The following is a 26,390-nucleotide window of genomic DNA, read 5'->3' on the forward strand; positions in this document are numbered from 1 at the left end:
CTACCCCGCGTCTTGGGCTGCGTACCCCGCCTCTAAATAAGGAGGGCGCTGAGGACAGCCTACTCATTTATTACTCCATATAGGCTATTTATTACTCCATATAGGCTAACTCGCGTTTAGAGCGCAGGCCAGGGAAAAAGCCACTGGGGATCGAATCCTGCGCTACCCGCAAGCGAGGCCGATGCTCACACCACAAGGCCACCGCTTCGGCATCCATTGCCCCGCTCTGCAATTAGCAAGCTAGCTTTCTCTTTTGCTCAGAAGTCTAAATAGTTACTCTCTGCGACAAAGGGAATAAGCTTCGAACTCGGAAAACGTTTCATTTCTTCTCGCTTCTGCCATTTCGGCTCAGGGGGAACCGGCTGGACCAGTCGCACGCGCTTTTATAAGTTGTTTGTATACATGCTCGGCCAACTGCGGCTTGCCACGTGACTACAGCCGTCCCGGCTTTCAAGAGGGGGGAGGACACGACGGGGGACGGAGAGGGCATCTCTCCGCATCACGTCGTCTCGGGCGCGGATGCCAGCTGTCATCACGCTGCTGTCTCCCCTCTCTACGGGGGCAGCCTTTCGGCGAGCCTGTGTACACCGACGCCTCCGACTGCCCCGGCGCTGACCTTTTTGAAGCTTGCGCCGGCGGCCGCGTCGGTCCTCTTCACGTCCGCCTGGCGAGCCGGACGGGATGGAAGAAAAAAAGAGCGGGAAAGAAAAAGCTAAACAAGGAACTACGGCACGTGTTTCACGCGACGCGTGAAAGAGAAAGCTGGTCGCGAAGTAGGCACGTGTACGGGCACGTGACTTCGCTTCGAGAAAACGCGAGGTCAGATAAGTAGGAAAAAAAAAATCAGGAAATAAAAAGGCAAGCGGTTGGCGTACGATAGACGAACGATGCATGGCTAAAGGCTGGTGCTTGGGAAAAAAGAAAAAAAAAGCAAAACAAGCAGAGACGGAAGGAGGCAGAGAGCTCGAACGGCCACGGAATGACGCGCACGTCAGACTCGGACCGGCCGCATCGTCCGTCAGCTCGAGGATGAGTTGTTGCAGTATGCATGCACCTACCTGCCAGACCGCTTCCCTGAAGCTCTTTCCGCCGACGGCCGGGGCTTCAGGTAGTGCAGTAGGCGCCGAGGAACCTTGGTGCCGGCACCGGCTCTTCATTTCTTCCACTCCCGCTTTTGTCCGCGCAGAAGACGAAGGGATCGGGAAGGGCGCAAGAAAGACGGAAAGACGACGCCACGGAATGGAAGCGCCGCGTGCTCCCGAATGGAGGGAAAAGGAGAAAGCGCTTTCCTTCTGCTAAGTCGCACTCGCGACTTCTTAGACTGGCGGCTTGTTTAGAAAACGCTGGCTGTATTAAAGAGCGTGGTACCGGCGACGCCGGCGGCAGCGAAGACTTGGTGCGCAACTCCTGAACCCTCCGTGGGCCTTGTGCATATTTCCTCAAGCAGGCTTTGCCACAAATCTCTGAAGACCAAAGCAGGATGGCCAATCAACTCCTTATCGCGGTCAGAAGTGGAAGCGCATGTTTTGGCTTGCTTGGTCCTTCCAAGATGCGTTTCATTTTTTCCTTACGTACCCATTGCTCTCGTCCCGTCTCCTTTAGCTCCATTTTTTTTTAGTCGGAACTCCGCCTTCTTCCTTTGCTCGACTGCGGTTTGTGTGGGGAAGGCGAAATAAGGTCCATATCAAAAATGGCAAAAGGCATAGCAAAAGCTGCTCTGGCGATGATGGTTGGTTGGTTTATGGGGGTTTAACGTCCCAAAGCGACTAAGGCTATGAGAGACGCCGTAGTGGAAGGCTCCGGAAATTTCGACCACCTGGGGTTCTTTACGTGCACTGACATCGCGCAGTACACGGGCCTCGAATTTCTCCTCCAAAGAAATTCAACCGCCGCGGCCGGGATCGAACCCACGTCTTTCGGGCCAGCAGCCGAGCACCATAGCCACTGAGCCACCGCGGCGGCTCTCTGGCGATGATTTGCCATGTGCGAAGCCCGGCGCCCAAGGTTTCAACCCTAGCCTGATCTCTCATCAAAGGGCCACTGCCCATGTAAATCAATGCCGCCTTGTTGCGGAAGCGACGCGCGTGAAGACGTCAAACAAGCAATGAACTAAAAAAAAAATGTGCACAAGCAGACTGCCTACTTCAGTGGACCATTTGGAAGACGTGACACATGCAGCGCATTATCAAGGCCGTTATGCAGTCTTCTGTGGACAAGTCAGTGCGCACAGCCTTTGAGAAGGTTGATTTTCTTGGAACTTGTGCCACCAAGCATGGAGATTCCGACAACGAGAGTTTCCTTTGCGGGTATGTCAGCTTGAGATGTTTGCTCGTGTTCCTAGTTTTTATTTTACTGTGTCGTGTAGGCATTGCAATAGATCCCGTGACATCATTATCGAGTTCAAGAACTGCGCTGTTCGGGAGTCAAGGAAGGACTCGTAGGAGCCAACTAAGCCGCTCTCATTATCATCATCATCAGCCACAGTAGGCAATCTGCATGAAAAAAAAAAGAAGGCCTGTCCATCTGTGAGGTGGCTAGAAAGCATTGCGTCAACTGCCGGCTGCACTATCTATCCCAGGAAAGTTCCGTGGCCAGTCCATGTGCCGCCTCAGCAACCAACCCGCACAGCCGGATATCAGGCGCGCGCACGCGGCGCGAATGACACGCGCTCGGCATCCCCCCCTCCTGCACCATCGTCACGTGCGCGCGTGAGTCGCAGCGCGAGGAGCCATCGGCTTCGCTTTGATCAGGCCGAATCCCGACGGGCAGCGCGCGTATGAACGGACTGCCTGCGCCGCCTGTTATGTGGCGTGTGTGAGGCCGCCGCGACCCGCCACGTGGCCCGTCACGCCGCAGACCTGGCTGCCAGAGGAGCGCGCCTCGTGACGGTAAACCCCCGCGGTGGGGGTAGCGTAGTGGGGACCCGTCGTCGGAGCCGCCTTTGCGGGAACTCACGTGCACGGCTCCGCTGAATAGTGTGTACGTGTGTGTTGTGTATGTTTGTGTGTGTTTGTTTGTGTGTGCGTGCGTGTTTGTGTGTGTACGCGTGTTTGTGTGTATGCGTGTTTGTGTGCGTGCGTGCGTGTTTGTGTGCGTGTTTGTGTGTGTGCGCGCGTTCGGTGTGCGTTCGGTGTGTGTGTGTGAGCTCGTGCGCGTGTGCGCGTTCGGTGTGTGTGTGTGTGTGTGTGTGTGTGTATTTACCGCCATAGTTTATAGACGTCTTCGACGGAATTATACACTGAAGCAGCTGTGGGCACCGTTTTAAATAAGGCAAAAAGGAATGATACACTCTAAACAGGATGCGCCTATATGGGGGAAAAAACAGGGGGAGTAAGCTGTCCTCTAGCGCACTGCCTTTTATAAAAGGGAGTGCGGTGTAGAGGAAAGCTTATACTCCCTTTTTACTCCTTTCTGTTCACAGTACAGCTGAGTCTGAAGAGAGGCGCGTGCACGGGGAGTTTGCACTCAGCGGTCACTCTGCGTGCACCTCCATGGCACAGACTCTTGTGTGTTTTTTTGCTTGTTGATGAGTTTGGTTATCGAAGCTGCTAAATAATGTCGTGCAGCAGAAGACGACAACGCGGGCAGTGGCCCCGTAATCTGTCGTGCCTCTCATATTCTTTGCGCGTAACACTTGCTGGAGATGCTGCAGTTATCAGCCCAGCCCTGAGTCGCTTTGGGACGTTAACCCTGAAACCAAACCTATACAACTTCGTTGCATTGTGTTATGTTTATGGTCATGTCGTGTTGGGCCACCGTTATGGGAGGGAGAATGTTAATAAGGCGTTGCTGTCAACGACCAAAACGGAATGGGGCCTACTCGCCGGATGTGCGCCTGCTCGCCAATATCGCCAATATGGATGGCTGTGCTGCCTGAGTGTCGTGTTTGGCGGCGCAGAGCTGCTTACGGAGTTTACGCAACTTTACAGAGATTCCGCGGTCCGGATTGATTGAAACACGGATGTATTTATTTATATTTAACCGATAGCAAGGTTAAATATATATAGGAACCTGAGGCGATTCCGATTATGTGCTTCTGGACCTTTTTCTTCTAAAAATGGGGCTCAGAATTTCTCGCTTGGGACTCCTGTTCCTCCCCTGAATCTAGCCCCGAAAGGAATCAGCATAAAGACCGTACCTCTCGCGTGCCATCGTTACGGTAAGCATAGCGTGAGCGGCCATTGTATGTTATATTGCAAGGACACAAACTATTTCAGAACTGGAGATTTGTGACGTTTTCCCGCCACTTGATATCAGCATACTTAGTGCATAATATGACGGGAAGATGTCCCACTGCAGTCGCTATTGCTTCTACTCCTTTTAATGCAGGACTCCAGTGCTATAGCATTGTTCAGCGCAACCGTCCGTATACTCATAGGCGCCTATATCGCGGCGTTATCAGTCATAAGGTTGGTGCTAAAATAATCCCGCCAGTAACATAGGTGTTAACTAAGGAATATATGTTTTATCGCGCCGCCATCTTGAACGAAAGCTTTGCCGTCCGCTTGCCCGACTCATCACACACACGCATCTTGCTGCATGTTCTTCCAACACGCGCTTCGGGACATTTGCTTCGGTGGACACGTGCACACACACACACACACACACACACACACACACACACACACACACACACACACACACACACACACACACACACACACACACACACACACACACACACACACACACACACACACACACACACACACACACACACACACACACACACACACACACACATACACCTGTTGATAGCAACCTGTCGGCGTCGGGAAACCGGCGATCGTCCGCAGGCAGAGGCCAGAACCCTGGTCTACCGAACCGTGTGTTCCGCCGCTCCCAAAGCCGCTGCGACGAGCAAGGCAAAAAATTACGATGAAATCCTACGAGTTTTACTGCACGTATGTTTACATCCAGATCATTTTTAATCAAATGTTATCTCTAGTTATCTCGTGTTCGGCCCGAAGCACGCCCAGAACGTGTCCTATAGACAAGCTTTTTGCCCTCTGTACGTACCGTACGCAGTGCCCTCAGTTCAGCGCGCCCATAACTGCCGATCAGGAGAGCAAGCTGCCGGGCTAGTTGGTGAGGGATTTTGTGAAGAAGTTAGCGCTAAAAACGGACGAGAGACAGAAGAAAGGACACTTAAGTCATTAACGAACGCTCGTGCATATTTTATTCGTCCTTTCTTCAGTCTCTTGTCTGTTTTTAGCGCTAACTTCTTCACATAACTGCCGAATTTCTCCAAAACCGCGGACACGTAGTCACGTGCAGCCTATATACGGGCTACTCTATCGGCCGCCGGGTGAAGTCAGTCGTGTCAGCAGCGCCCGAGAGCGGGAGCGCACGGAAGCCATCCAAGTGGCGCGCAAATTGCAGGTTGCGCGCCGCCGCCGCAGCCATACCCGTCGTCGTCGGGGGCTGCACCCCGAAATTACGGCCGACCACGCGCCACGACGCTGCTCTCTCTCCCCGCTGCTGATGGGTCCCCGCTCGACGGTGCGCGTAATCTGGTAGACGCGCCACCACCCTTTTCTTTCTTTTCCCCTCTTACTCTCACTCTATCTATCTCTTTCCTACTTCCCTCATTGCTGTGTGTGTGTGCGTAACTCGCTTGACGCAACACGGCGGGTATACATAGCGGGGTACGCCTCCTACGCTGCGCTGCTCCTCAGCCTCCGCGGCACGTCAGCTGAGACTGGCTTGTGCCAAAAAAAAACTTTGCCCGTCATGCGATGCGGATGGATTCGTGACTGTCTGAGTTGTTGCGCTGCGAAGGTGGTTGACGATGCACGAATATGTTGTCAGCGTGGCGTACACCTTCTATACCTATTGATCTGTGGCGCTTAGTGCGTGGACATTCAGCGAGGGACTGTGCCATAAACTGAAGTGCACTCTAACAAAGTAAGTGTATACTCTAAACCGAAAAGAGTAAAAGGAAGTAGCTTATAAAAAATAGTGCGTTAAAGTACAACTTAACCCCTTTAAGCCCCTTATAAGCGTATTCGTGTTTAGAGTGATGTATATATATATATATATATATATATATATATATATATATATATATATATATATATATATATATATATATATATATATATATATATGGACTGTAAGTGATGGTTTTCGTAAGCGTACGTTGGGCGTCTGTTATGCTCACGCGTGAGTGTGCGAGGCAACTTTGGCAATGGACAACTTGCAAAATTGCGGGAAAGCTGACTTACAGGAAGATGTTTTCCAACCAAGAACCCTCGTTCACAGACACGTTTTTGCCTCCTGCAATGCTTCATGAAGGGTTTAGCGCGAGGGGAGATGAGTCAGCAGCCCTGCACTGTGTCCTTCTTCGAAAATGTGTGTGGGGCTGGCCCCCAAATCTGCGTGAACCTGAAGCCCCGCCAGACATTGCCAGCTTTCGAGGTAGAGTGTAAAGGGAAGGTGTGCAAAGGTTACAATGATGCATTCCCTTTACGACTGCCTGTCTCGACCCGCACCTGTCGTTCGCGCCTCGGCTCTATTGTGTCCTTTCAGCAATTTCCCTCCCATACAGATAAAGGGACGGCTCTCCTCTCCCTTTTCGAAGAAGAAAGAGAGATTGCCGTCTGCGTACGAGGGTTCTTGGTTGGAAAATTGTAGAGGGCGCTCGTTATTCTGCAAGTTGTTGCCGAGGTCGGGCAGTGTTTTTATCAAAGCCCGATCAGTATTCGGTTAGTTATATGTGGAAGCTTATTGGTGAATAGAAATATTAGTAAGTAAAACTGAAAAAAAAATAAAGTCGACTGCATGATCATGGCTAGCGTTTATTGCCCATGCTTCGCACTGCAATGACATAGATTTGCCGCTTCTTTCGACACGCACCGCGCCTTTCACGCCAGGAGCAATGTCTCCTCCAAATTTTTCTGCCGTGGAAAAAGTTCTACGACATACTTGTACGGCAGCTGCAGGGGCCGAAGACCCTCGTCTGCACTGAGGGGCTAATCCTCTGGGCGATTTCGTATAAGATCATGCAATGGATGCCTAGTAGATTTCTTAGATTTGTGTAATTATTTTCCATTGCCGGATGTCTTGAAAGGAGGGATCTGCAATTATTTTTGACCAGAAAAAATAATTTGAAGCATGAAAAAGTCTTGATCACGAAGACGTTTTACTGCTTTTGTCAATTTTGCTTCCGAATAGCTGAAATTGTGTCGTGAGGAGATGCTTGAAAATTTATATACAATCTGTGGGCTCTGTGAAGTGCGGCCAGCTGTTTTTGACGATTCATAAACTATGTTATTTTCTTCTAAAAAAATCGCACAATTGGCGACGGTTATCTGCAAGACAGATTGAACGATAACCTCAAACAATAACTGATCATAATTAAAAATAACAGTTAAATAGTTCTGCTCAAACTTATCTACTGAATAATATAAAATTTACTTATATATCCTTTGCCGGTAAGGAAATATTACTGCGCGAACTTCAAAAAATTAGTGAGCCACAGGTACTCTGGATGGTGATTTAAAAAGAAAACTATTTTTTATCTTGTAAATATTCTGTGCAGATAGTGTATGCAGTATGTATATTCAGTAAAAAAAACATGTTCCGTACAACTGCAGATCTAGTAAAAACAGCACTCCTAAAGAGACCACTGTTATAGAAATTGCTGGTCTTGTGAACTTACGCTACGAACAATTTAAAATATTGTTGCAGGACATGCATAAACATGCTTTATAATTTAGAGGACATTCCTATTTTCCATAGAATGCGCCCAATTAATCGTGTTGGTTTCAGACTTCTATTTTTCGGAAATTTTTCAAAGCTGTCGCATAGGTCTTGCTAATTTTGGAGGTCCATCTCCAACTCAGCAAATAAGACAACTATAAGTTTGTAACCACAATTAGTTTGCATTGCGTTCTGTGTGAGCTTATCTTTTTAACGGCGTAAGATTCACTTATATATTTTTTTACGAATAGCGAAATATTAGTACTCTAATTCTAAGAAACGATACAAAACTAGAGATTTTGCAAAACGATAACAAATAGTTCTACTGTAATTTATCACTCCGTCCTCCCCCTGACTATACAGTGACTGAGGCATCTTTCAATCTTGCCTTTTTGTACATAGCAGGAACTTCAGAGTAAAGGCGATTCCTAACTTGGGATGTTTGGATGTAAAAACCAAGAAGGATTTTTCACACCTCTTTCATCGTTCTTTTTTCTAGCCTAACTGAGAACAGAAAGCAAGCGCCAGCTTTGTATCCGCGCATTTGCGCAGACGCGCAGCGATGGTGACTGCTAGCGCTTTGTGCCAAGCTCACGGTCACTTCAGTGGGCGCGCGTAGCTGGGTTGAAGTGAAAACAACACCGCAGCAGAAGCCGGCGCAAAGGCCGAAGGCGGCGGGAGCGCTGTTACCGCCGGCGGCGGCCGTTCGGCAGCGTCGGTGGCTGGCTAGAGCCGAAGGCAGTCCATAAATCTTCCGGCGGCTGACCTCCTCCCTTTCCCTTTCTCTCTACCTCCTCTCCTTCTTCGTCGCCGGCGTGCACCGCGGATGCTGGCTCGCTCGTCCGCACGGCTGCGGCGGCGAGAACCGACCTCCTCCGCGGGCGAGTGGACGGGCCGGCAGTGCGGAGACAGCCGACGAGGAGAAAAGATGAACCAAAGACGTAAAGAAAAAAACAAAACTCCGTTCGAAGCTGCCTGAAAGCAGCGCGAAGAGAGATGGGGGAGAGGGCTCGCTCTCCCGAAGATCGACGGCCATTTCCTCCGGGCACCTTCTAGGGAAGAAATGACGATAGAGAGAGAGAAAGAAGAGGAGAAAAAGGCGGCGAGTTAAACGAACAAGAAGAAAGGAAGCGGATGAAATCGGCCGGGGCAGCGCGCCAGCCGGCGTTGGTGTACAGGGGGAAAAAAATTAAGCGAAAGCGCAAGAAGCTGAGGACGAAAAACGTCCCGACGCGGCGGCTACTACCGCGCCCCGACCAAGAAGTAGATGCAGCGGAGGCGACCGGGCAGGACCTTCTTTCCTCCTCCTCCAAAGCGGCAGCGCGGGCAGGCCGAGGCATAAAAACGATGAGACGCTGATTACGGCGTGAGCGCGGGCGCTGTTTAGGCATTACGGGCAGTGGCAGGAAGTTGGAAGGGACGACGGAGGGTGAGGGATGAAGCCGACACATGTGCGCCTCCAATGAGCGAAGGGAGTCGCGGAGGAGGAAGCAGGAAAAGAGAGGGAGTGGGGGCGAGTTGCGTGTACACTTGGGACGGCGACGCAGCAGAAGCCGGCCGGCTCCGCCTGTCGCGGTCGCCTCATCCGAGGGCGGCTCATTTCTCCGGGCGATGACGGCGTCCCCGGGAGCACCTCTCGTGGAGAGCGGGGGGTGCCGCTCGGCGGCCGTCGCCGCTGTTGCTCGCTTTTAAAGAATCAGACCGCTCCCCGCTGTGGGCGGGACCATTCCTCCGGGCTGCTGGGGCACCCGCGAAGATTACGCGAGCGACGCGGCGGCGGTGCAGGACGGACGACCTCTGTGCTTGTGTTGTTTGCGTGTGCGCGCCCGAAGTGGGCGCTTCCCTCTTCGAGTGGCCTCCCTCATAATCGCACTTGTGCCGCGCTCCCCTCCTTTCTCGCGGCATCGCTGGGGACTAAGCGAGTGGTGCAAACAAACACTGCGATGGACGAGACCTCGCCCGGAAAGGGGCATGACGAGGGTTCGACGATCGACTTGGACTTTGACGAAGAATGCCTGCGGGCTCTCTTTATGCCGGTAGGCCTGCTGGGCGTAGCAGCGATGTGACGCAAAAGCGGACCGGAGGGCAGCTTTTCAACCTTGTAGAGGGGCTTTGGAGGCACCTTTGAAACTGTAGACCTCCGTAAGGTTAGGAGAATCCTTGGCCGAACTTTTCAAGATCTGTAGACCTGAGGGGTGGGGGAGGGAGGTGGGGATCTGCAAGTGCTACTCTATAGGCCTCGTGCGCTGATGTTTTAAGCCGTACATGTGGCGGCATCTCGGAGACACCGCTGTAAAAGCTGGTTGTGGCGATCCGACGCCGCATATACCGCCTACTCTGTGCTGCGATCACTTTATGACTTTACGCAGGAACAAACGGAAAGCGCGTGGTAATACACGCAACTCTATTTACTGTTGTATTTATGTTCGTACTCATTTATTCGCCACGATGGAGGGTGAAAAGAATAACAGTATAAATCTTTGACGCTTTTCCGCAATTTGGATCGAAGCCATATGAGACTTTTCTCAGTTCGTGGAGTCCACGCGCTCAGCAGTGTTCAGCCGAGAAGTCACTGATCCTGTGATAGGTTTTACCTCTGACGACACAGGCGTGGTACAGCAGGCGCTCATGCATACGGTCGTGTCAAGGGGACATACTCTAGCACATCACAGACGCGTATCCTTCAGACTTAGCGAATACATTTTGAACGTTGTCTCTACTAAAAGTTGTCTCAGTGCTCGAGAGTGTGCTTCGGGAGTTCGAATACATAGGTATTCTTGAAGCGAGCAACACAAGATTCTTGAATGCTGGACCACCTGGCTGGTGTCGGCACGGCTTACGGATGAGCTGCAAAAATACAAAAACGCAAGAGTACCTCTGGAAAGAAAAAGAAATCTTCGAGGGTTATTTTTCTTTTCTCTCCAGGTGTTTTTTTCGCTTTCGCCACCGTGCCTCCTTTCCCTCTCGCCTACGCTGGTCGAAGCCTCTCTATTCGCAAGGGGTGGAGTGGCGTCGATATTTCGCCGGGGCGGTGGTAATTGATGAGTTCGTTTTGTGTCGGCCCCCGTATCGCAGTCGGGAATTGGCCGCGGGCGGCGGTGGTAGCAGCGGTCTCTCGCCAACGGCAGCCACTCCTCGCGCAGTCGCCGCTGCATACCCGCCAGCGTGCCGCACTCTATTCAAGGTCGCTGCCGCGGGACAGAGCACGCCCCTCAGCATACACAGCACGCACGCATATACGCCGCTGTTGGCTTTACGCAACTCAGACGAGGGCCCGTTCTTCAACTGCATTCGCGCACGTATACACGCAGCACTCCTTGCACAGCCTGTATACTCGCTACGGCGAGCCTATAGGCAGTGATAACTGCGCGGATTCAGAGAGGGAGTTGTGCCACTGTCTACCCCTTTGTGAATGTTAGCGCACGGGCACACAGAGAGCGTGGACACGAGGAAACGCGCGCGTCCTAAGCCTCCTTAAAGTACACGACGCCCACAGCGCGTGTATAGAATGCGGTCCACGTTTTCGGGTCTCCCTCGAGCTATGCGAGGTGGTGGCCTGGACGACCAGAGCAACGCGCGGCGAAAGTGGCGACGTGATGAATGCCGCCATTAATGCGACCTCTCGGCCGGCACAATGTTATCTCCGCCCGGGAATCTTGCTCGCGGGGACCTTGCGTAATGTTGTGTGTGCTCGCCGAAAAGCGGCGAGCTCATGCTGCCTCTTGGGTAAATATATATATGCACCACTGGTGCGTGTAGGCAGCTGCGTTTATTCATCCGGCCTCCTCGAGTTTGTTCCCTTGAGAGTCAACACAGATAAGCGATAATAAAAAAAAGGCTCAAAGCAAGCGCTTGCGTCGCTACTCCGGGATTAGGCAAACGTTGTATACCAGCAGCAGTGCATAGCGGAGGCATGCCACTTGCGTGCCCGCAACATTTTGGGGCCACTTGGAGTATGCTGCGGATTCTGGTAGCTAACATCAATTACCCAATGTGGGCTTCGTGCCGCTCAGCGGTGCATGTCTGCCAGCGTGGTGAAGGGATCACACTATACGGTCACCCTTTGAAGGCTCACTTTACGAGGAACTTGTTCGAAGGACGGTGAATAACGTTCAGGGGTGCTCCTTGAGAGTATTTTCGACGGTAACACTTCGAGGACCTGTTGAAGAGAGGGGATTTCTGTCATTCCAAATCTTGAAGCGCGTACGCTATAGTGTTGTAGTAAGTTGGAACTGCGTATCAGGGCGTATATTTTAGTTTTTTAGTGTCTCACGTGACCTAAACACCAACCACACGTCATAACCAACGTTCGGTTGATGAAACCGAAACAGTCTGAGGAAATTCAATTATAAATTATTCAGTGCTTGTAGCAGAACACCACGTGATGAATCATGTATTCTAATGACTGGGGAATAATTTTTAAAGAAGTATTTGCGGAGCACTTGCGGGGAAAACACTTCGGGAGTACTTCCCAGTCCCTAAACGTATGTTGAACGGTTTTGTGAATAATCTTCGGGTAAATATCTTGGAGTACGTTTCGGGTGTGCAAAAATTTGTATTAAATTCATAGAATCGATGGTGGACGACCGTCACAGTAAACAACTTTTTCCCTCATGACGGACGGCCATAGAAAGCTACGCGCTAGCCATTTTCTCGACACAGTGCTGCCACCTGCCGCCAGACAGCAGCTCTAAATTATGCGAGGTATGTGTGGAGTGGTTGGTCAGGCGACAAGCCACCCCAAAACGCCATCGGAAGTAACCCACTGATTGATGAGGTTCTAAAGCCACGATGCTTTATCTTTTAATGTCTCTCGGTTGCGTTATGATCTTGGGAAACTCGGGGCGTTGATGCAGGTTGCACCGGCAATTGCAATCCTTGTTAGGCTTCCGTGTCGGAGGCGATGATTTTCCTCTGGGTGCAGTGGTGGATACCGGCGCACTTTCGACGTGACCTGTTCTGGAAAAACTGTACGCATCCTTGCTGAAGCGAAAATAGGGAGCGGAACTTTGTTTTATGCAGTGCTCGCGAAGGAGAATGCGCGATGTCCACACGAGTTCCACTACCCCCTGACGTCAATGTCCTGCCTGCGGAAGAAATTCAAAAATAACTAAAGCAGAGACCTAATGCAGGAATTTACACTTGCCGAGTGCCCTATGAAAACTTCTACCACTTTTCGGGATCAGCGTTGTTTGCAAAATGTGGTCCCAGTGTAAGGTTTCTGACCGGTGGCCCCTCTTCCCTTTCTGCCTCCCCTTCCCCCGTTGCAATCGCAGGTTACGTAAGCTACTGCGGAGGCGTCGCCTCGAGCCCCGACAAGGGGCTGAAGCCGCAGTTCCCGACCTGGGGCCCGCCGCTCAGGCCCTGCCACATACCTCCCCCTTACGCAAGTACGTGTCCCGAGGGTTCTCGTCCTCATCTTGTAGTGCGCGTTGACCCCAGTGTCGTCGCCGCCGCTACATTGCAGCTGCAACCAGGAGCCCTTAAAAAAATTCGTTAGACTGTCCATACACTTTTCTCTTTAAAGTCTATAGACTTTCTATAGACAATCTATAGATTTTTGGTCATATACTTTTAGTAGACTTTTCCAAAGTCAGTATACAGACTTTCAATAGGCAAAAGGAAATATTTATAGGAAGGCAATAAAGCCTTTAAGACGGCTATAGACAGTCTATAGACAATTTTTATAACGGTTTAGCAGTGATAGCGTCACTGATTCACCTCGCACAAAAGTGAGGCTGTGAAATGGATGAAAAATTAGTTTTGGGTGTCCGGGTTCCAGCGTTTCGAATGCATGCCAGTGGGAAAATATACTGCGAAAGCAATAGCGTGACATATCAAGACTGCGGACGTTAGCTATTGTGAAGTCACACCTGAAGCGAGAACACAGGGCGCGTAGGCCAAATGCTAAGCAGCCGTTGCTGCGATGTTTATACCGACCCAGCGCAGCGATCCCATGCGGCATTATGGTCGGGGTTCTTCCCATTGGTTTAATGCCTAACCACACCACTTGATAAACAAGTTGAGGTCTGTATCATGGAACACTGAAAGCGCGAAAGACAGCACCTGAATAGAACTAACAGGATGATGTACTCCTTCCAGTTGGTTCTTTTCACACGTCTTCTTGGCGCCTAGCCTGTTACAGCATGATTACCCATTATTTTACTGGCGAACGTTGCAATGGTCACAGCTGAACTCACTCTAAAACTCGGCTTAATCATCTCGCTACACCCGAGCGCGTCTTTAAACCCATGCCCACGACTAAGCCTTCCTTCCTTTCGCCCTCTTCTCTCTGCTGTCCCAGTGCTGGGCCCTTCGGGGTCTCCGGGCGACGCGACGCTCGACCTGGACGACCCATCGGACGGCGGCGGTGCGGACGCCGACCTCCTGCTCCGCGACCAGGACCGGGACTCGAGCGTCGAGCGCGAGCTGACCCCTGGCGGCGGGGCGGCGTCTCCGTCGGCGTGCGGCGGCGGCGCCAAGGGGGGCACCCCGGTGGCCAACGGCCCCAAGCCCGACTCCTCCGGCTCGGGTCCCGAGGGCGCCGGCGGGCCGGCGACCGGGGACGAGGCCCAGGGGGGCACCAAGCGCCGCGGGCCCCGCACCACCATCAAGGCCAAGCAGCTGGAGACGCTCAAGGCGGCCTTCGCCGCCACGCCCAAGCCCACGCGCCACATCAGGGAGCAGCTGGCGCAGGAGACCGGACTCAACATGCGCGTCATCCAGGTGCGCCCCCTTGTTCTTCCTTTTTTTTTTCATCGTTCTCGTGGAATCGCCGGGCTCGTAGTGGAGCCAGTCTCCGACATGTGTAGACCCTCACTCTTACCTTTAGGCTCATGCGCCTCCAATAGTTCGGTGCAGCAACGTGCGAGCGTGAAGACACACGTCAGCCTCATGGTCGATAGTAGCTGGTCGAAGACTGCCTACAAACCAGCGCTAGTTTTACGTTCACAGGAAGCACTGTTTTCTTTTCAAGACTTGATCCTTTAGCCGAAACACCCTGTATACTTCAGCAAATTGATACGAATGCTTCCAACTGGCGGGCCTACGAATATTAGGAAGTGAAGGGACGTACAGCGGACCGTTTGACGGACCCCGCCGTTGCACATTTGGTCACATTCCAACCCGGTGCACAACTAACCGGCTCAGGTCTCCATGTACTATCGCGGACAAAAGTAAGAGACTCCCTCTCCAAGTTCCGACTCGTGATACTCTGCCGGGGGGCGCCACCTTCTGGTGCCGATAAGGGCCAACTGCGCCGCTCTCGACACTAGACGTCAAGTGGCGGCCCGAGAAAGAGTGGCACAATCGGAACTTGGTGGGGGGTTCCTTTCTTCTCCCCGCGATAGTACCTTCCGAAATATCGAAAGCCTGAGCGATACAGTGGCGCCGCTTATTTCGGCGTTGCACGGAAATTTTGATACAACGGCAAGCAGTATCTCTCTCACTCACTTCCGCCGCCTGTAGCACGCTTCCCATGCACCGTGCACTCCGTGTTCGCCTTATCGCACCGCGCGGTGCGCTGGCGTCACGATCGGAGGAGGCGACGACGGCAATGTGAAAGTCACGACTCCAGGCGGCCGATCGGGGTGCGTGGCTGCGCGCGCAGCGCCCCCAACCGTACGCACGCACGCGCACGTGAGCCGACCGAGCGCACTAAACGGCGCGCAACACGTTACGTCATGAGCCAGGATTCCTCGCCTCATCATTGATTTATGGCGCCCCGCCTCGGCGCTGCAGGGCCGGCCACGACGCCGTCTCCTTCGCGTCTCGCCGAACTATGTAAACGGGTGGATCATCTTGTACGAAGCACGGAGAACCCTCGGTACCTTCTTCCAACCGGTATGACTGCTTCTGGTCGTCGCGAAGTCCGCGGGAATGAAAACCGCGAAGTAAAATTTGGTGTACGTCATTGTTGTTTGTAGAGGTGCGGACGAGATTTTTCGCCCATTTTTCTTTTTTTTTTCGTCGCTTTGTTTTAGTTATTTATTCTCGCGTAAAAGGTACGCATAGAATCGAAAGTGAGGTTGGCCTACCAGCTTTCGTGAAACGCGGCCTGATTTGGTTAAAAAACAGCTTCATTAGCGAAATGAAACGACAGGACGAAGACAGACGGCCAAGGGCAATCACAGGCGCCACCGGACTTCGTCCTTGTGTTTTTGTCTAGAGGCCCGTGTGCTGTGCTATGTCAGTGCACTTTAAAGAACCCCAGGTGGTCGAAATTTCCGGAGCCCTTCATTACAGCGTCCCTCGTAGCCTGAGTCGCTTTGGGACGTTAAACCTCTATAAACCAAACCAAAAACCAATCATACCAAGTTGTTTTTAACTTATTAAATCAACTCACCCAGTAGCAGGCACGCTCTACTGAGCAGCCTGTTTTTTGGAATTGATAAAAGTGCTGGGCTTTATGTTGTATATATTGCTGGCTGATAAAGCTTCAGCGAACTCTGACTGAGACAAAGGTGTAATGAAAATGGCGCGACGTACGAGGACAAATGTAGAACACATAAGACAGGACCAGCGTTCCACTTTCGTCCTTGCTCGTTGCGCCATTTTCATCACATCTTCTGGCATGAATCAACTGATCCAAGCAGGAGTCTTACTGAGACTAAGTTCAAGTTCTTTGTGCGCCATTTCATTCGTCTTTATTTTGGAGAAGTGACCTGGAAGCGCATGTTTCTGTAAAGGGAAATGTTTTGTTGACTCGCCGAATGTCTCTTTAATATCGGCACCACATACAGATACCTTGCAAGACATGTTGCCCATCATCTGGGTGTACTATTACTCGGACATCTGCACTTCGAAAGATGCAGTCCCGTTGCTGGAGGGCTTTCATAGCAATAGCTTAGTCGGGGGTGGGGCTCGACTCACCTCTAAAGCATCTGTTTTTCGAACAAGGCGCTACGCAAAATGCTCTTGTCTAGCCACAGCTTCATTGAAAGGGCGCTATGGTAGGAATATTACTTTGCTTTGCATGGACCGAGGTTAGGGAATTTGAAAGATTTGCTAACAGCAGTGAAATTACATAGGGAGGTGTGACCAAAAGACTGTAGGGACTTCGAAGCGTCCTTCTCTGAATCCTCTGCCTCAGTGTCTCTTCGTAGCCTAGCTAACATGTGAGAAAGGATACTGCTGTACCATGCAGGGAGCTCACACGTCGTGCCCTTCCAGCCTCGTCTCTTTTGCGCCACACCGACGCGCTTACCGCACTCTCACACCGCAGGGGATTAGCGCGGCCCGGCGGCCTAGCTTTAGCCCCTGCCCAGTCGGCTCGTTTTCGAGACAAGCCTGCTCCTGCTGCCGCGAAAGCTTCGGCTAGAGAGCAGGAGGGGTGGGTTACCATCGAGGAGCAGCAGCTCCGCCGTGCCAGCGGGCCCAACCCATGCGCGTCGAGCCGGAATGCGCATGATTCTTCTTCGCTGCCACACCGCAGCGCGCGCGCAGGCGTACGCGAAATTGGGTCCTCCGGGAAGGTATCAGGGCGGGGGCCGCTTTTTCCCACACGCCAGAAGGGACCGAAGAAGAGAACGGGACGACTGACTGCGGCCGGGCCGCCAGGGTCGGCCGACCAGAACAGCCGGGCATCGCTCAGGCGGCGGCAGTGCGCGCGCCAGCTCTACGCTTCGGAGGGGCTCGGAGAGAACAGGGGAGGAGCTGTCAGGTGGACAACGCGGATGCGGGGAGGCGTAACAAATGGCGCCGGTAACTCCCCCTTCTTCGCGTCTCTCTCTTCTTCTGCCGCTGGCCGAAAGAGGAGGTTCCGCTGACCCCTCGGAGCTCGCGAGCTGCGCTGCGATGGCAAGAAGCGCGCCGGGAGGAAGGAAGGAAGGGAGAACGGGGGAGGGAAGAAAGAAGAACCACGCTACGCCGCCGCCGAGCCCCGCGTCGTCGTCAGCGGCACAGCTGCGCGCTCCTCCGTCGCCGTGTGACTCGGAGAAGAGCGCCCACCACTGCCGGCCGCGCGGTTCTCTGCTAATTGTTTCTGCCGCGTCCCCCTTCTCTCTCACTGTGCGGCCCATTCGTTGCTGCCCTGCGTCCGGGCACGTCGTTCGGGCTTGCCCTCTGCCTCGAGTCTGTGTTCGTGTATGTATGTGTGTTATGCTCGGTTTCGGTTCACCGAGTTCCTTTGTCTCAGGAGACCCCGGTTTGCGTATATTTTTTTTTGCTACCTTTTCTTAAGCTTACGAATCGGCTCCTCTCGGGAAGCCCTCTCGCGCCGAGCCGTTTATAACCCCCGGCGGCGCGTCAGGTGCGCGCGCTTCGGCCGGGATTCATTACCTGAGCGCACGGATACATACGTCTGGGCCCGGAGTATAGCGACGGCAACGCGCGCGCCCGTGTTCCGGCGTCGGGTAGGGCAGCAGCCGGGCGAGTTGGGGAGAAGCTCCATGCCGGCACGCCCTGCACGCCACGGGGTCAGGGCGCGCAATCTGCGAAGGGCTGAGCACTGGGCACTACAGCGCCGACCTTTGTTTTTTTTTTTTTGCTTTGTGGAAAGTTGCATTCGCAGTACACCGTCTGTTCTGCCTTTCGACCGACCGGCCTGACGAGAGTCTACACTCTTTAGCGCATCGTTTAGGAGCGCAGTTTTTCCCGTGTAAGCTGATGAACGCGCCTCAAGTGAACACATGTAGGGTTCCATTAGTGGCAAGGTGTGTAGGACTTCACCCACTTGCTACTTAGTGGTGTGGAGAAGCAAAACGTGGGCCAAACAACGCGTTTAAAGCTGAAAAACATCTACGTGCATTCTCCCAGCCTGCGCCTCTTGGATTTCATTGCCAGGTAGATAAGCCGGTTTGGGCAAAATAAACCCTTTGTAAATGTCCTTGCCTCCTTTCTTTCATACGCTAGCCTTCGTGCCTGCTCCACATTTGCCGTGAAAGGGAAGTGGAACTAAACAACTGTAGCGACATACACCGGGTAAGGACGAAACATTTTCAGTTCCCTTTTCTTCGCTAACTGTGCTGGAAACTCGCACTATGACGTAACCCATTGCTTCCCAGAGGTGGCTCCACATCGCGGAGAGTAAACAAACTAAAGCGCAAAAAGGATCTTCCTAGTGATGAGAACGATGTGACTGGTGCTCATTTATTTTATTCATACTGCAATCCCGTGGAGAGATTTTAGCAGGGTGGGAATACAGCCCCATCCGCTTCCCGCTTTCTCCCAAATCCACAAGTGGACAGAAAATGAAAATGACTTCAAGTTGCAACAACACGCAGCCAGGAGAAAAAGCAACAAGCGCAATGAAACATTAGATGAGAAAAGTACCGAAAGACTTTAGATTATACCGCGTGAACATATTAAATAGGCACAGTAAACACAAGAAATACCAAACTATAGCCCAGAAAGCTACAAATAGGGTTCTAACAATTGCAAGATGGCTGTAATACTTCGTTATTTGTAAGTTTGTTCCAGTCAGTAACCGCCCTTGGAAAAATGAGTAATTAAAGCAGTTGTTATTTGTGCGAGAAAGGGTTATTATCAAGTTATGACGCTATGCCTAGAAGAAAAAAGATATGATGTTATCGAAATCCATATTTGCGATGGCCGGTAATTACTTTATATAAAAATTTAAGACGACGTTCAAGCTGAGGACTGAAGCAGCATTTCTTTAAGCTGCGGCCACTGATTCAACATGCCTTTAGAGTCATCTGACGTGAAATACGCGCAGAGAATCTGGTGCATCGAGAGTCGTATCATGTATATATGGCAATGACGCCAACTTTCGATAACGTTATACAGTCGTACCTCCTTATAACGAAACGATTAGCAACGAAATAATGGATATAACGAAGGAATGACGATTTCCCTTGGAAGCTCGGTCAGCACGGGCTGTAACGAAGCTACGGCTATAAAGAAGTAATCTCCAGGCCCCTTGAACTTCGTTATAACGAGATTCAGCTTGCTTTCCCCGAGCTCTGCAGTGAATCCTGTCGTGTAGAACGCGTACTTATTGTTCTTTTTTTTTTTTTTCTAGTCGCCTGCCATACGAGTTATCTCGCAAACACGGGTCTGACATTGCTCTACCTCGAGTGATGTGAAGGATAAGAGGCGTATGCTTTACGTTCCGTTTCGCACAGGTGTTATGCAACATTGCGAACACCTGTTAGAACTGAACTGACACCCAGCTCGAAAAAAGCAAAACTTCGTGCAAAATGGCACAAACATTGCATATACGCAGTAAAAAAAAAGTTCGCTTTAGACACTGCCAAATATTTGCTCACTTTACGAGCACAGAATCATTTGCATATTTAAATGCTCACAGGCACACAAAAAAAAAAAAAATACAAAGGGCACTTAAGACTTCTTACGTGCTATGAAGGCGAAAGCATGAATGTGTCATCGAAAGTTTGTATGGGATCGGTTGGAATCCCTGTCGCGAGTTCGCCATCAAAGACTAAGAGACGTATGCTGTGTGCAACGAGAAATATCGTATCACACCATTCGAAATGCTGAATAACGAACGGTTGCGTCACAATTTCGATCTTAAAGTCGGGAAAAGGCTTACAATTGGAGGTACATATGTCGGCGGTCCGAATCCTTGCCGCGAGCTATAGCCTACAGCCTTTATGACAGGCGTATGCCATATGCAATAAGGTATCATGTGTCCCAACCTGGAAGGCTGCAGGACAAACGGCTGCATCACAAATGTCGCCACATGAAAGCCCGCCAGTTATCCCGTTCGAGGAAATGGCGCGTTGGAGGCGTCTAATGAGGCTAGCAAAGCTTTCGGCATAATAAATAAATAAATAAATAAATAAATAAATAAATAAATAAATAAATAAATAAGCAAGTAAGTAAGTAAGCCCTCACGCGACGGGAGCCTTATACCTTGACCGGCTGCACTAAACGGACGTCATGCGTCGTGCTGTTATCTTCTCCGCCTTACGTGATTCCGTTACCTGTGATGCAGCCAGGTCGACACTGTCGGAAAGTATGATGGAGGATTGCTTTTCATAATTAACGGACATTTAGCACTACTGGGACAGGTTGGTGAACTCCAAACCATGTGAACAGTGAAATGTCGATCGTCGAAACATTTTCCTTTGAGGAGGTTTGTGATGAGTGCGGTGCGCGTATTCGGACATTATCCTGCGCTTCCCACGGTCCATGGTAATGCGTCCACATCCTCGAGTTGCAGTCGGTATACGTCAACACGCCTATGCCACACACCCAAGTCCCTTGCTCTTTCCTATCCTTACCTTCCTTGTCAGTTGTATTTGTATTTACTTCCGCTTCTTGCACCGTATTCGCACGGGGGCCAACGTATATAATTCCAGGCGCGACTTCGGTCTCTGCTGTCGGCTCGCCGGCAAATGCAGTCATTGAACACACACAAATTCCATGCCATCATTCCGACCGCCGTGCTCGCCCCGAAATTTGTCATTTGCCGCTTCTTCAGAACCTCTCTAGCGACTTACTCTGCCCGAGAATACTACACCGTGTACATCGCGCTCACCCTTATTGCTTGCCTGCAAGCATCTTATTGGGTTCATGATGCTCGCACGGCATGTTTGTGCAAACGCACGTCGCGACTATGGTGCGTCCATTTCCCCCTCGTTTCTTTTTTTATTTCACCGCCACCATCCGTGGACCACACGTGTCGTCGGAGATGCCGCGGCGGAGCCAAGCTCCGTGTCAATTGCGCGGCTTCTTGCCAAATGACAGGGGGGGTCGGTGCTCGTCGCCGCAGTCGGTAACGACATCTCTGCTCACACTACGACGTCACTGCGTACGTGTTTATTAGTGCGTGCGTGCTTGCGTGTTTGAGCTTAAATACAGCGCTTCGATATAATACAGGAGCGAGAGAAAGCGGGGGGGGGGGGGGGGAGGTGTAGTGGAAAAGTCGGGAGAGGCGCGGCCGATGGCGGCCGACCTCCCTCCGCGGGCCAGTATATTTGCCACTGTGCGCGAAATATAGAACAGCGTCCGAGCATCGATCGTCCACGACGACGCGATCACGCGTGAATGTGGCGGCGGCGGCGGCGGCAACAATCGGATTTGCACGCCTGTTTTTCTACCGCATAGAGGAGAGGAGAAGGACACCGTGATCGTAGTGTTTTTATGGACTGCGACGCGGTTGCCGCTGTACTGTATGTGCACGTGCGGGGCTTGCCGGCTTTACGGGGTTATTTCTTCCCCTCGTGCGTAGAAGTGACGCCGATAGCTGTGCGTATGTACTTCTCCTCAAAGGATGGCAGCAAATGAATGTGCGTATTCAGAATGAGATGAACCCTGATTGGTGCGCTATATACAGCGCGAACTTTTCTCATTAAGCCGCAGGTGGTCGTGGGAAGTTGTTACGCCACAGTGCGTGCCCTCTCTTCCATGTGATCATCCCCCCCCCCCCCCCCCCAATAAAGGGAAGTTCATTGCGTCACGTTATGACGTCACTGAGTGTCCGGTTACCGGCACCGACAACGACGCCACAAAGCCTTTAGAACTTTCATGATGCATATTTCGCCCTGAAAAATCCCCCGCTGTGTTCCCCGTGTGGCAGCATCCAACGCGCAGTTCTCATCGTCGATGTTTTGAGGCACTGTTCGCGGTGCCAGTGGGTTGGTATAGCTGTCATGCCTGTTTTTATTTTACCTCTCTTCTTCTTTAGTGACATGTTCTCGACGCTTGCGCTCGCTAAACGCTGCCCACGCACATCGTGCGACCGCGTTTCGCACATGTGGCCCGTGGCCGCGTCGCTCGTCGAGCGGCACGATCTGGGCTCTGCATGGTTGGGGAGATTTAGTGGGTTCGAACACTTTTCTTTTGAAAAAATACGTAGTATCGGGCACAAAAGTGGTATACTTCACGGGGCGGGAGCCGGAGCAACGGAAAACTGCGTTGCAACGCCATCTACAGGCGGCATCTGGGATCGAGACAGCTAATGCGTGACCTTCATTATCAGCAGGCATGTCGCTTGACTGGTTTCAATGTTTCGTGCATTAGCTCGCCAAAATGCCGCAGTTTTCCGTTGCTCCAGCTCCCGCCGCGTGGAGTATACAACTTTTGTCCCCACAGTACCTTCCCTTTGACATCGACAGTAAAGCGGGCTTCAGGCGAGGAAATCCATGCTGCGGCAACTCAAACAAGCACAGTGGGCAAAGCGGAAACGAGAAGCGAGTATACAGTTTTCACTAGAACCATCGAGGCTTTAGGCAATGGTTTTTTAGTTTTCAGTAGCACCAAAGAAATTGTGTAATGTATCTAAGCGCCCAGCTTTTTTTTTTCTTCCATGTTTGCAACTGCTTGGTTCAATTACCGTACTGAATTTGTGGTTAACAGCACTTCGAAATATACAGTGGGAGCATTAGCTCGAGATGTCCCTGCTTCAATCAACAACCATTACGACGAAACTTTCCAAGATCACGTGATCTGCGCGGCTGTTTCGTTCCGATCTTTAAAAAAAAAAGACGAAGAAAACGAATAAACATTTAGAGTGGAATCATATACTGGATTTCTCCTTAGTTCTCTTTAGTGACGCGTGAAGTGTTCGTAAAAATGAGGCCCAAGTTGAGGGCACGTCCCTATATATGCGAACAAAACATCACAAGGCCTTCAGTTCGTGCCCGTATGCATGTTCTGTCGGTGCTGCAAGCATGCGGCTTGGCACACAATTGGAAGGCAACTTATGTTTGGTCTGAAGTAAGGGCGGTACTTCTCACACTAGAGCTTGCAGCTTACAGCGTTAAAGCTGATCCAGTTAATCACGGTCTACACTATAACAATTAGTTTTTTCTCGTAATGACCACCCGTTGGGAAAGTGCGCCCAGCTATGCAAGCAGCCCAACGCATACTCTTCGCGCGCAACAAGGAAAGCATAAACGAGAAATGATAGAGCGAAGAGCAAATGAAAAGGATGAAAAAAGAAAGCGAGCGCCGTGGACGTTCTAGGGGCCGAATAAGCGCCGGCGCAAAGTTCGACTCGAATTGGACGATGATTCGCATGAAAACAGCAGCTCAGTGATCGCTTTTAAGTTCATACCAAACGTGCTACCCTTCACCAGACTAAAGAAGCAAAGAGTGGAAGGCGTGCCAGCACACTACGGTCAGCTTCTTCGTGCTCAGGAAGCCTTCTAAAACAAACAAACCGCAAACTCCTTTTTCTTTCCTGGTCCGCGAAAACAAAACCAACAAGCATCAACACAAGAAGTCACTGCGCCCGCCTCCTAATATACACCGGGGCGAAAATTTACTCCCACAAATTCTCTCCCCAAAGCGTTGTCCGCAGGAGGTCCTCCTTTGCGGCCGGCTAAATGTCCGCGACTAAAGCAGCGCTGAAAAGAGAAAGAAGTAGAATAGGAAAGGGGGGGGGGGGGGGGTCGGAAGAAGAGAACAAAAGGACAAGGCGGGACGGTGAGAAAAGCGAAAGCTTTAAGCCGTGCGCGCCCCGCCGCCGCCGCCCCTGCAGCGAGCTCAGAAGGCATCAATTTTGCTGCTCGTCCATCACCGAAACCGCTGCTGGTCGCCGCGCGCCGTCGAAGACCGGACACAACAACAGGCCGACGCTCTTGTTGCTGCTGCGTTCTGCTCCGGCGCTGCTTCCTTTCCTTTTTCTTGCCCTCTGTCGTTCCTGCACGTTTCTTCTTTTCTCGCGACCTGCTCGCGCGCGCGCAGATTTTCTTCGTCTTTCTCGATCTCCCGCCTCCTCTCCATCCTCTTCGGTCGTGTGGTGTAGTGGACGTTGTTGACACGTCCGCGGCTCACGCGCACCGGCAACACCGGGAGGAAGAAGAAAGAGAAGAAGATTCTTTTCTCTCGCTCCTTTTTCTTTTCATTCTTTCTTTCGTTCACGAGCCAGCGATCGCACCGGGCTCGGCGGGGGGTCAAGTGAAGCGGACGGAAGGAAGATGCCGCCCGGACCTCGGAGCAGAGCGCGCAGCGCGGAGCAGCTCGTAGACAAGACGAGACGAGCGAGAAAAATAAAATTGAATGAGGTGTCCAGGGAGGCCAGCGAGCGCGGCGGCCGCGGTCCAAATCGACAGAAATCAAACGAAAAAAGGAAAAGAAAGGCTCGGAGAAAAAAACTCCGACAACCCGCTGCTTCAACGGGTGCGGGGGGCTCCACCCTTCTTTACCACACGGCAAAAGAGAAAGGGCGCTCGCAGGCTTCTGCTTTCTCTCTCATCCCAGCGCGGAGCAATGCTTCTATACCTCTTCCTGTGGAATGAGTGTGACGGGGGGGGGGGGGGGGGGGGGGGGGGAAGGGGGGGGGGGGCAGGGCAGGGCAGTTCAGCTGGAGTTTTCAGTTCACTTTCGCGCTGTCGCGTATTTGGTGCTTTCATGAGTGGTTTATTTCTCTGCGACGCTGTTTATAGTCTAAACGCCAGTGTCCGAAGTCTTCCCGATTTTTCTACTGTTGGCTGTTGTGTGCCGCGCCTGGTCTTTCTCTACCCATGATTAGGGAATGTATAGAGGAAATTTTGCAGTCATCTGTACAAAAAAAAACGAAAAGAATGATGCAAAATAAATGATGAGGGACAATAAATACCGTATGGGAAGGAGGAAAGCGGGTTAGCGCAGACAATCTGGCGCCGCTGCTGACTGCACTATCCAGTGCATCTGCACCCTTTTTCCCTTAGTCGCTTTGCCTCTGGGGAGAAACCGGGCACGTATGCATGTACCGAGTCTAAACTGATTACTAGCGAAAGCGCCCCGCAACCGCAAGGCGAGGAAGAAGAAGCATGAATGCAAAACGGTCCCGTTAGGATATCTGTAAGACAAAATGGTTGGAGCTGAAAAAGTAAACAACCACGTTAATTCCTTCGGTATGTTTTTCCTTGTACGGGATTGAAGCTTCATTGTTATAGTATCCCTGACACGATGATTGCGTTCGTTTTCGAATAATGTCGAGACGAAGCCACAGGGCTTCGCGATCGCGGTGGTGGCGCACTACGCTGCTACTTATTTTTCAAGGAAAAACGCACACGCATACATATGCAAGAGAAACGTACAAATACAGAAACGAAGTACAGTAATAGATACCCAGTTTAGGCACTTTATTCACGGCCTACAACATAGGAAAGATGCTCTAATGAACAGGTAGAATTAAAGTTTATCATCTGGACTGCAAGTATCGATACACCTCCTGACTCGCCCACACTCACGCGCACAAAACACGCACCCACTATACCAATCTGCCCGCCATAACGTCCCATCCCTTCCACAGACAGACAATCTCTCGCACTAAAGGACGACAAACAGCACTTGCATTTCCGGCGGAGTCACCGTGCCGGTTTGGGCTATGGTACAAAAGTACGTAAACCATTGGAAAATTGCGACACCTCCTATGTGCTGTCAGCTGAGTAGACAAGCATACATGTATTAAAGACTGAGACAACAAGGAATCTCTTCGTTACTTTCTTTCCAAGGCATACTCAAACTCTTCGCAAGCACTTCGATGTGAACGACGTCCCGCTTTAAACGATCGTGCACAGTGTTTGTCAAAAGTAACCAGGCTGCATGGTTTGCTTCTAGCTCATACAGTGTAGCCCTTAAAGCTTCCGTGAAGCTGCAGTGGTGGTTAAAGGTAAGGACTGGGGGTCTTCTTACCTTCAAACAAATTTTGATGTTTAGGAAGGTCACAAGGGCTCCACTATACAAGCTAGAAGCAAACCATGCAGCCTGGTTACTTTTGACAAAGACTGTACGTCACGGCGCAGCGCCACTATTCTTCGAGACTATCTCGC

General features: G+C 51.5%; 1 protein-coding gene across 1 annotated transcript in view; it reads left to right on the forward strand.

Annotated features, from left to right (window-relative positions):
* LOC149362713 (LIM/homeobox protein Lhx1-like) overlaps positions 1-26,390 on the forward strand; it is a 182,138-nt gene that overhangs the window by 107,776 nt on the left and 47,972 nt on the right. Inside the window, exons 3-4 of the mRNA XM_089573180.1 lie at positions 12,981-13,094; positions 14,009-14,430. Of these exons, the coding sequence (XP_089429306.1) occupies positions 12,981-13,094; positions 14,009-14,430 (536 nt within the window). The remainder of the gene's footprint in view (positions 1-12,980; positions 13,095-14,008; positions 14,431-26,390) is intronic.

Source organism: Amblyomma mixtum, chromosome 2 (genome assembly GCF_055824585.1).
Source record: "Amblyomma mixtum isolate Tamu chromosome 2, ASM5582458v1, whole genome shotgun sequence".
Taxonomy (NCBI): domain Eukaryota; kingdom Metazoa; phylum Arthropoda; class Arachnida; order Ixodida; family Ixodidae; genus Amblyomma; species Amblyomma mixtum.